Here is an 11,238-nt window from a genome sequence, read left to right on the forward strand (position 1 = left end):
AAATCATGTCCAACTGTTTTGCAACCCCCTGGACTGTAGCCTGCCAGACTCCTCTGTCCATGGGATTTCCCAGGCAGGAATACTGCAGAGGGTTGCCATTTCCTTCTCCAGGGGATCTTCCTAACCCAGGGATCAAACTCGCATGTCCTGCGTTGGCAGGTGGATTCTTTACCACTAAACCACCAGGGAAGCCTTTCCTCTAGTATATACTGTATTAAAATGAAAATGGAAACGCGAGACTTTTACAGAATCAACCATCATCCTTTGCTTGGTGTGATACCACAGAACAGCTCAAAAACTATGTGCTAGAAACTTTTTTTTTTAAGGTCAAACCTCTAAGTAGGCTCAATAAAACTTTTTAAAAAAAATCTCCACGTAGAAAATAATCACCTACAAAGACAACATATTTTAATATAAGGACAATTGTAGCATAAATGTTTGTTAATCAGGTAATTCCAATTGCTCCACCTAAGCACTGAACAAATTATCTTAAATTAGTTAAGTGATTATACCTGAGGTTAAGCGTCTACTGTTTCTCCACCTCCCTACACGCTCACATTTTTTCCTTCGTCCACCCAGTAATGCTAACTTGGTTTGAGTAATGTGTTTCCTATTGGAGCTTTAACTCTGTTAAAGAATAATTGTATTTTCATAGAAACAGAGCTTATTGACTCAGTGTTGTTGGTGGCATATATACAGAGCCTGAGAATTTCCTTCATGATTTCTAATTTGTGGTTTTACAAAGATTATACCTCTGTATTCATTTACACCAGCCTACGCATTACTTGGGGGCTTCCCTGGTGCCTCATATGGTAAAGAACCTGCCTGCAGTGTGGGAGACCCAGGTTCGATCCCTGGGTCAGGCAGATCCCCTGGAGAAGGGAATCACTCATTGTCCACTCCAGTTCAGTTCAGTCTCTCAGTCGTGTCCAGCTCTTTGCAACTTCATGGACTGCAGCACGCCAGGCTTCCACTCCAGTATGCTAGCACAATTGTTCGATATTTCTTAAATGACTTACTAAACAACACATGTTTATAGAGCTTAGACTTTGTTATAGAATCTAGGGATTCAGAAGTTAACCATACAACCAAAGGAAATTGCTGACTTCATGGAAAGTAATTTCTAATGAGAAGATACTGATGTTGATGCTGTGAGAAAGACATCACAGGAACATTGTGGGGAGGGAAGCATTTCAGTCAGAAAGAGCAAGTGCAAAGGTCCTGAGACTAGACTGTGCCTAGTGTTTTTTAAGAACCAGAGAGGGCCCTGTGCTGGAGCAAAGTGGCCAGGAGGAAGAGGTTAGGTGTGAGAGGAAGCCGGACCACATCTGTAGGGCTTTTAAGCCCCTGCAATGACTATGGCTTTTACCTGAGTAAAGTTGAAAAGGGGTCATTTAAAAACAAAAAAGGTTGTTATTCATAACAAAACATAATTTGCTTTTAGGGTTTCCAAAAAGTAGTTTTTACCAATATTTAAAGCATGGATCTGGTAACCTTTTTTATTTTTCATTGGAGGATAATTGCTTTACAATGTGTGGGTTTCTGCCATTACAGCAATCTAGTAACCCCCTTTATAAAGGTCCTCCATGTGTTGTCTGATGGAGTCTCTTTGTCTCTTCCATTTTTATTTGGATCTAATCCAACGGACCAGGCAAAATTTTAAAGGACAAAATAAGAATTAATTATATGTAAATGACATTATCTACTTATTCTGTTGTACAATTTCAGACAGGAGAGGTACGACATATTTCTCACTTGAATTTCACTGCTTGGCCAGACCACGATACACCTTCCCAGCCAGATGACTTGTTGACGTTTATCTCCTACATGAGACATGTTCACAGATCGGGCCCAATCATCACACACTGCAGCGCGGGCATTGGACGTTCAGGGACCCTGATATGCATAGATGTGGTTCTAGGATTAATCAGTCAAGATCTTGAAGTGAGTACAGGATGTGTTGTGATCTCAGAATGTTTTATTTATTAGTTTGTATGTACTACATAGAATTGCATTTTAGTAAACTTTCAAAAACGCATAGGGCATAATCAAGAAGAAAATAATATTCCAAACTTATATTTGTTTTACTGGGGTTTTTTAACCATCCATTTAAAGCCCCTTATGTGGCATTGCATTTTCACTCTATGTAGTCTTTAGACTTGTGTAAGATATTCATTGTTATCACACTTTTAGAGACAGAAATATTGAAGTGCCAAAGAAAGTGTATCTTTGAAATGAAAAAATAATTATTTTGTTTTTGTTCTTTTTACCTATAGGTGGGAAACACATACTTTATTATACAAATTGATACTGAATTGTCTATCTATAAACAATTACTCCTGATTTCTCAAATTACTACTAAATAAGCAAAGTTAATAAGAGTATAATCTTACTTAAAAACTAAATTAGTATAAATCATACTTAAAATGTTATCTTACTATACATAATATGTAACTAATCATCTCTTAAAGAATTTGCCAAGAACCATACTATCTTGCTCTTCACACTCTCACGATAATTTAAGTAGGACAAAACAAAATAGTTTGTTTCTCCATTGGGAATATAAAAAGATCAGGAATTTTATTCTGAGCAGCAAAATATAGGAAAAATAGTTAATGGAGACAGTAGAATTAGTCGTTCCAAAGAAAAGAGAATTCCCATTGGGGATTTTCTAATAGAATAAACTTCCTAATTCTTAGAAAGATCATAAACAGAATTATCAAATGATAGCAAAGTCAGTTCACCAACTTATTTTGTCTAGAAGAGTTTCTCAAGACTGATAGAAGGGAAAGGAGATTGGGGTGAAGAAATCTATATAAGCCACTCCTTGGTGAACCTTTGGGGTTCACAGTCAGTTATTTTTATGTAACATACAGGCTCTGTTTCCTTTGACAGTTCGACATCTCCAATTTAGTGCGCTGCATGAGACTGCAGAGACACGGAATGGTTCAGACAGAGGTGAGTGTCGGCTCGTACCTTCTGATGAAGATTTTTGTAAAAGCATTTCTAGGGCTGTCTTTTTTCAATGTTGCCTTTTAGTTTAAAAAATAAGAAAATCCAATACCAACAATGAATAGATTACAGAGAATAGGATGGCACATTGGGGGCAAAAATTTGAGTTGGAACAAAATAGCATGTAGTTAGTAGCATTTCAGTTCCTACCTAAAAAAGAGAGAGAAGGTAATATTCTTGCTACAGAATTTTCCTGAGAGGGAATGGATTCAGCAGCATTGACTTGAAGGCAGAAAGGGAGTCTGGAGTTCTTAGCTTGGGAAAGAGTTTATTTATCCTCTGCTTTGGTCATTTTCATTTCTCTTACCTCAAGTCAAAAGATAGGTTATGTCACCCACTGACCTGCAGACATGGGTCCTTCCCAGGGACTACATGACTTAGAGTGTCTGTCTACTCTGCATAGTTCAACTGTCCTTTTTGTTTATATTGAGAGGGGAATACTTTGCATAGTTCTGTATCCCGCGTCTTACATTCAACCCTATAACACGATTTTTCCATATTTTCACAGTTGCTCAAACATCACTTCCAATAGTGGTGAATATATCAGTATATATTCACACTATACATCTGGTCTTCTCTTCCTCTCGCTCTTTTTCCCCTTTTTTTTTTTGTTTGATGTGGAAGCTGTGTTCATATATCTGTTAACTTATATTTCTCTACCTCCCAAAAAATACCCCCGTCCCCCATGTGTGATTTTTTTTTTGGACTTCCCTGGTGGCTCAGACGGTAAAGCGTCTGTCTACAATGCGGGAGACCCGGGTTCGATCCCTGGGTTGGGAAGATCCCCTGGAGAAGGAAATGGCAAGCCACTCCAGGACTATTGCCTGGAAAATCCCATGAACGGAGAAGCCTGGTAGGCTACAGTCCATGGGTTGCAAAAAGTCGGACACGACTGAGCAACTTCACTTTCACTTTCACTTTCTACTATTTTTAAAATTAAAACTTGCCACCTTTCCTTTCATATACCTTTTAAATTCAAATTAAGTCTCCTAAATATTAAGCTGATTCAGTCTTTTTTTTTTTTAGATAAAGAAAACATATTAAAAAAATAGTTTTTTAGACCCAGGAAGTTCACTTGTTCAGCAGATATTTATTAAGTGCCTACTATATGCCAGGCACTCTTCTAGGCGCTTGGAGCATGTCAGTGAATAACATGAATAACAAAGCTCTTCTAGTGGAAGATCTTGCAGAATAAAAGATCTTCTAGTGGATGGTGATGAGCAAGGCAGATAATAAATCCATTAACTGTACCCAGTTATGATATACGTTATAAGATCTTTGAAAGTGGTAAGTGCTTTAGAAGGAAAAAGAGTGGAGTAGAGGATGAGTCATGGCAGGTTGGGTGATATTTTACACAGAGTGGTACCACTGAGGATGTAACCCCTTGAGCAAAGATGTGAAGGATGTGAAGCAGGTGGTCATGCGGATGTCTGGGAGAAAGAATCTTTCAGGCGGACAGAACCACCTTCGAAGAGGCCCATGATGGGAGTTTGTCTTCTGTGTTCAAGAGTAGTCACAACCAGTGTGGCTGAGGCAGAGGGGGCAGGAGGGGAGGTGTGAGAGGAGGTGATGGGGCCAGAGCTTGGGGCTTCCCCCTGAGTGAGATGGGGCCATCACAGGATTGTCAGTATGGAATGACATGAGCTAACTCCCCTCTTAAAAGACCACTCCAGCTGCTGTGCTAGAACAAGATGTGCTTTGGGGAGGAGGGTGCGGGGTTAGAAACCGGAGGACCGTGAGTATCACTAAAGCACAAAAAAGAGAGGTGGCCCTCCCATCAGAGACAACTTGAGTTAGCACTCACCCCGCCCCCCCACCCCAAGGCTTCTTCCTTCCACATTTTGTCAGTCGGGTTTCTCTTTCTTGTCATTTTCATGACACTGCACAATTCTGTATCCTGCTTTTACTTTCAACCTTATAACACAGCTTTTCCATATTTTCAAAATTACTCAAACATTGCTTCCAACAGTGGTGAAGCTATTTATCATATATTCACACTATACAGCTAAAGTCTGCTCTCCCTGTCTCCTTCTTTTTTTTTTTGCTCTAGGATCAATATATTTTCTGCTATCAAGTCATCCTTTATGTCCTGACACGTCTTCAAGCTGAAGAAGAGCAAAAAGAGCAGCCCCAGCCTCTGAAATGACATGAGAAGAATAGCCTTCTGGATGTCTGTCCATTTCTTTGCTCTCTACTTAAAGGCCACGGGACAGCAAGTCCATGCTTATTCTCCTCTACCTTAGAGGGGCATTCTTAATAACAGTAAATAACAGTGACATGCTGTATTTTTACAGCTGCTTCAGTCTGTGATAAGTATCAGAGGTCTTTTAACACTAACTGAATAATGCAGATCTTAGGGATGAATAAGGCAGCATTTGATTATAGACGTATCAAGTCTATTTTTCACGCACCAATCTTGTTTATAGCAAAATTATTTTCCAGTATTTTTTTAAAAACTAGAGCTATTTTATAGGGGATACTTGAAGCCAGTATTTAAGCTTTAAATGACAGTAATATTGGCATAGAAAAAAAAAGGTAGCAAACGTTCATTATATCAATTTCTAATGTTTACTATCTAGAACTTCCTGTAATATATTTATATACTTTTCCATGAAAATAGAGATACCAAATATGTTTGTAACTGCATCATGTTATACACCCGCTCACTTTGTAAATAAAAATACACCTTAAAATGAACAAGCCAAAAGTGTGTGCAGACAAGTTTCACATTTTCAGTGTGCTGTTTTTTTAACAACATCTAGGACCATGTGAAGGCAGGAACTTCTAGACTCCAACTTCCCATCTTCCCATTTGATCCCAGTCATGCCAACCTCAGAGACTGGGAGTATTGTTGGAACCCCTGGAGATATGCAGACTCTGACGTGAGGGTCAGGTACTGACTAACTGTGGCTAAGAAATTCATTCTCCCTTCCTGCCTCCACCCCATAAGCCTAACTGATACCTGAATCAGAATTTTCAAGTCCTAGATGTTGCAAAACTCAGAATATCTTGCTGACAAGGCGTAATGAAAGAAAACAGTATTATGCTTCCTGGGAGGTTGATATTGATTCTGCCTGAAGGAAACAGCTTCCCAGGCGGTGCTAGTGGAAAAGAACCTGCCTGCCAGTGTAGGAGACGTGAGAGACTCTGGTTTGATACCTGAATTGGCAAGATCCCCCTGGAGGGAAAGCATAGCGACCCACTCCAGTATTCTTGCTTGAAGAATCTCATGGACAGAGAAGCCTGGCAGGCTACAGTCCACAGGGTCGCCAAAAGTCAGACACGACTGAAGCAACTTAGCATGCCCCACAAAGGAAAGAGATGGGCTTTGAAGAACCCACTTCGATTCTCAGTACCAAACGTGTTTCACTAACTCCCAGTTCTGACAGCATTCCTCCACTCTGCCATGAGTGATGCCATCCCAAGACCCTGGAAACTGCTTGGTTCCTCCTCATAGGATTGACCAATTCTGAGCTAATTAATTGGAATGTCTGATCTTACCCAAGATCTCCTGAGAACTACTCCTGAAGAGCTGAGGCTATTTAAAGGCAGAAGACAACATCAGGAAATGCACAAAAGTCCACAGGGAAGTGGCTGACTCCTCACCAGGCAGCAGGTTTGAGTCCTACCTCAGAAGTGACAGGACTACCCTGGTGACTCAGACGGTAAAGAATCTGCCTGCAATGCAGGAAATCTAGGTTCGAGCCCTGAGTCAGGAAGATCCCTTGGAGAAGGGAGTGCAACCCATTCCAGTATTCTTCCCTGGTGAATCCCATGGACAGTGGAGCCTGGTGAGCTACAGTCCATGGGGTCACAAAGAGTCCTGAAAGTGAACACTTTGAGTTCACCTTCGCTTTTCAGAAGTAGCTCTGAATCTAGCAAGAGAAGCATACTTCATCACCATCATTCCCACTGCCATCAGAGCAGTTTCTACAGATTGGATTATAGCAAAGGATTTGGAGTTGAGGGGTGGGGTGGGGGTAGGGGTGGGGTTCTGTTGCTTTAAAAGCTATTTGGAAACTCCTGAGTGGGCTGGAATCCTGAGACCTTGTTTTCCTGTCATAGCACAGGAAATGAGGCCAGCGGGGCTCCGGGAGCCAGAACAGCTGGAGGTGATTAGCTCCCATCCGAAGTCCACAGAGATGGGTGGGGGAAAGCTGGAGAAGGATGCTTTTTCTGGAAAGAACGTAGCTAGGAAATGCAAACTGGAGGAAGAAAATGTGAGTTTCGCTTTAGGAACCCTGAATGGAAACTTCATCATAGTAAACATGTTACTGCCCTCATCTGGAACGTGGCTCCACTACCGGAGTGCGGGGAACCTTTGGCTAGGGCCGCACTGGTTAGAAAGCACGCCGAGGCCACAGAGCTAGGGTGGCACACGGAGGCACTCAGCAAACGAATGAATAAATACAACTCAGCTCCTAACGCGCGTTAGACGGCTAAGTACTAGAACACGCACAGCCATACAGAATGGCTCAAACACAACAGAAGTTTCTCTAAGAGTTCTGGATAGGCGAAGAGCTCGGCAGGCTGCCTCTCCTCCCTCCAGCTGGTAGGAGCCCAGGCCGATGGAGTTTCTATAATCAACACAGAGTTTCCAAGGTCATCGTGAGAATCATCTCCATACCCCCAGCCAGAAAAGGGGGAAAGACTATGGAGGGACGCCTATGGGGGATCTTTCAAGCTGGGCAGCCTGGAAGCAAAGCACATTACTGCCACTCATTCTATCAGCAAGAACTGGTCAGTGTCCCTGAGCACAAAGAAGCTGGGAAGTAAAAAAAAAAAAAAAAAAAAAAAAAAAAAAAGAAGCTGGGAAGTGAGTTGGCTGAGCAGCTGATCCCAGCGACAAGACAACTCTACACAAAAGAAGAAGCACAAGTAGTGATGGAATCTATCTATAAAACTGAAATGAAGTTGCATATTCTAAAAAATATATCTTAGTACGGTCCTGAGCACTGTAAGATTGGATGTATCACTTCTGTCCCTAATTTGGTATATGCATTAGAAATATTTCTGTATCATGATAAAAAGGAGAGAAATGGTTATTGAGAAAAGGTCAGATGTTCATATCTGTGGTTCCAGATCGCCTGTTAGATCTCTTGGTTTTAAAATGTCTAGTTATCTAAATCCAATGTGATACATCCAAGAAATTAACAACTCACAAAAGCTGCCCTTCAGCCAGATATCTTGATAGTGAAAGAATGTGTTCCCATTTTAAATAATTCAAGGTGTTTTGTTATGGTTGAGATAAATGTAACAAATTATGCATTGACCTGCATAATATTTTAAAGTCAATTTAAATTTTAATATATCACTTTGGAGTTGCACTTGACTGCAACCAGCCAAAAACTAAATCAACAGGCTTACACAATTTAGAGATTTCTTTCTTTAAGAAAACAAGTTCAGAAGTAGACAGTTGCCGGGCTTGATTCTACAGTGTGATAATGTCAGATGGAGTCCCATTTGTGGATTTTTGGTTTTGTTCCCCTTGCCTGAGGACACATATCCCAAACATTGCTAAGACCAGTGTCAAAAAACATACCACCTATGTTTTCTTCTAGAAGCTTTATGATTTCAGGTCATCTTTGTTGTTATTGTTGTTCAGTCACTAAGCTGTGTCTGACTCTTTGTGATCCCATGAAGTGCAGCATGCCTATCCAGCTTCCCTATCCTTCACTATCTCCCGGAGTTTGCTCAGGTTCATGTCCATTGAGTTGGTGATGCTATCTAACCATTTCATCCTCTGTCTCCCTTTCCCCTTTTGCTTTCAGTCTTCCCCAGCATCAGGGTCTTTTCCAGAGAGTCAACTATTCACATCAGGTGGCCAAAGTATTGAAGCTTCAGCTTCAGCGTCAGTCCTTCCAATGAATATTCAGGGTTGACCTACTTTAGGATTGTCTGGTTTGATTTCCTTGCAGTCCAAGGGACTCTGAAGCGTCATCTCCAGCACCACAATTTGAAAGCATCAATTCTCTGGTATTCACCCTTCTTTATGGTCCAACTCACATCCATACATGACCACTGGAAAAACCATAGCTTTGACTAGACGGACCTTTGTCAGCAAAGTTATGTCTCTGCTTTTTAATATGCTGTCTAGGTTTGTCATAGCTTTTCTTCCAAGGAGCAAGCGTCTTTTAATTTCATGGCTGCAGTCCTATCTGCAGTAATTTTGGAGCCCAAGAAAAATGGCACCCCACTCCAGTACTCTTGCCTGGAAAATCCCATGGACAGAGGACCCTGGTAGGCTGCAGTCCATGGGGTCGCTAAGAGTCGGACACGACTGAGCGACTTCACTTTCACTTTTCACTTTGATGCACTGGAGAAGGAGATGGCAACCCACTTCCACTTTTTCAGTGTTCTTGCCTGGAGAATCCCAGAGACAGGGGAGCCTGGTGGGCTGCCGTCTATGGGGTCGCACAGAGCTGGACATGACTGAAGCGACTTAGCAGCAGCAGCAGCAAGAAAATAAGATCTGTTACCGTTTTTTCTCCCCTTCTCTTTGCCGTGAAGTGATGGGACCGGCTGCCATGACCTTAGTTTTTATTTTTATTTTTTTTAATTTAATTTTATTTTTTTACTTTACCATACTGTATTGGTTTTGCTATACACTGACATGAATCCACCACAGGTGTACATGAGTTCCCAACCCTGAACCCCCCTCCCACCACCCTCCCCATATCATCTCTCTGGGTCATCCCAGTGCACCAGCCCCAAGCATCCTGTATCCTGTATCAAACCTAGACTAGCAATTCGTTTCTTACATGATAATATACATGTTTCAATGCCATTCTCCCAAATCATCCCACCCTCTCCCTCTCTCACAGAGTCCAAAAGTCTGTTCTTTACATCTGTGTCTCTTTTGCTGTCTCGCATACAGGGTTATCATTACCATCTTTCTAAATTCCACATATATGTGTTAGTATACTGTATTGGTGTTTTTCTTTCTGGCTTACTTCACTCTGTATAATCGGCTCCAGTTTCATCCACCTCATTAGAACTGATTCAAATGTATTCTTTCTGATGGCTAATACTCCATTCTGTATATGTACCACAGCTTTCTTATCCATTCATCTGCTGATGGACATCTAGGTTGCTTCCATGTCCTGGCTATTATAAACAGTGCTGCGATGAACATTGGGGTACACGTGTCTCTTTCAATTCTGGTTTCCTCAGTGTGTATGCCCAGCGGTGGGATTGCTGGGTCATAAGGCAGTTCTATTTCCAGTTTTTTAAGGAATCTCCACACTGTTCTCCATAGTGGCTGTACTAGTTTGCATTCCCACCAACAGTGTAAGAGGGTTCCCTTTTCTCCACACCCTCTCCAGCATTTATTGCTTGTAGACTTTTAGATCGAAGCCATTCTGACTGGTGTGAAATGGTACCTCATTGTGGTCTTAATTTGCATTTCTCTGATAATGAGTGATGTTGAGCATCTTTTCATGTATTTATTAGCCATCCGTATGTCTTCTTTGGAGAAATGTCTATTTAATTCTTTGGCCCATTTTTTGATTGGGTCATTTATTTTTCTGGAATTGAGCTGCATAAGTTGCTTGTATATTTTTGAGATTAGTTGTTTGTCAGTTGCTTCATTTGCTATTATTTTCTCCCATTCCAAAGGCTGTCTTTTCACCTTGCTTATATTTTCCTTTGTTGTGCAGAAGCTTTTAATTTTAATTAGATCCCATTTGTTTATTTTTGCTTTTATTTCCAGTATTCTGGGAGGTGGATTATAGAGGATCCTGCTGTGATTTATGTCAGAGAGTGTTTTGCCTATGTTCTCCTCTAGGAGTTTTATAGTTTCTGGTCTTACATTTAGATCTTTAATCCATTTTGAGTTTATTTTTGTGTGCGGTGTAAGAAAGTGATCTAGTTTCATTCTTTTACAAGTGGTTGACCAGTTTTCCCAGCACCACTTGTTAAAGAGATTGTCTTTAATCCATTGTATATTCTTGCCTCCTTTGTCGAAGATATGGTGTCCACAGGTGTGTGGATTTATCTCTGGGCTTTCTATTTTGTTCCATTGATCTATATATGTGCTCTGATTGCTGTGGCCAAAACTTCCAGAACTATGTTGAATAGTAGCGGTGAAAGTGGGCACCCTTGTCTTGTTCCTGAATTTAGGGGAAATGCTTTCAATTTTTCACCATTGAGGATAATGTTTGCTGTGGGTTTGTCATATATAGCTTTTATTATGTTGAGGAATGTTAAAGCTTAACATTCAGAAAA

General features: G+C 40.9%; 1 protein-coding gene across 17 annotated transcripts in view; it reads left to right on the top strand.

The window, feature by feature from the left end:
* The window catches only part of PTPN13 (protein tyrosine phosphatase non-receptor type 13), a 225,483-nt gene extending 219,764 nt beyond the window's left edge, over positions 1 to 5,719 (top strand). For all 17 annotated transcript variants that reach the window (XM_069594613.1, XM_069594616.1, XM_069594621.1 and 14 more), the window contains 3 exons: positions 1,729 to 1,944; positions 2,896 to 2,958; positions 5,063 to 5,719. In XM_069594613.1, the coding sequence (XP_069450714.1) occupies positions 1,729 to 1,944; positions 2,896 to 2,958; positions 5,063 to 5,158 (375 nt within the window). In that variant the 3' untranslated portion in view covers positions 5,159 to 5,719. The remainder of the gene's footprint in view (positions 1 to 1,728; positions 1,945 to 2,895; positions 2,959 to 5,062) is intronic.
* The last annotated feature ends 5,519 nt before the right edge of the window (positions 5,720 to 11,238 follow it).

The sequence above is a fragment of the Ovis canadensis genome, chromosome 6 (assembly GCF_042477335.2).
Source record: "Ovis canadensis isolate MfBH-ARS-UI-01 breed Bighorn chromosome 6, ARS-UI_OviCan_v2, whole genome shotgun sequence".
Lineage (NCBI taxonomy): Eukaryota > Metazoa > Chordata > Mammalia > Artiodactyla > Bovidae > Ovis > Ovis canadensis.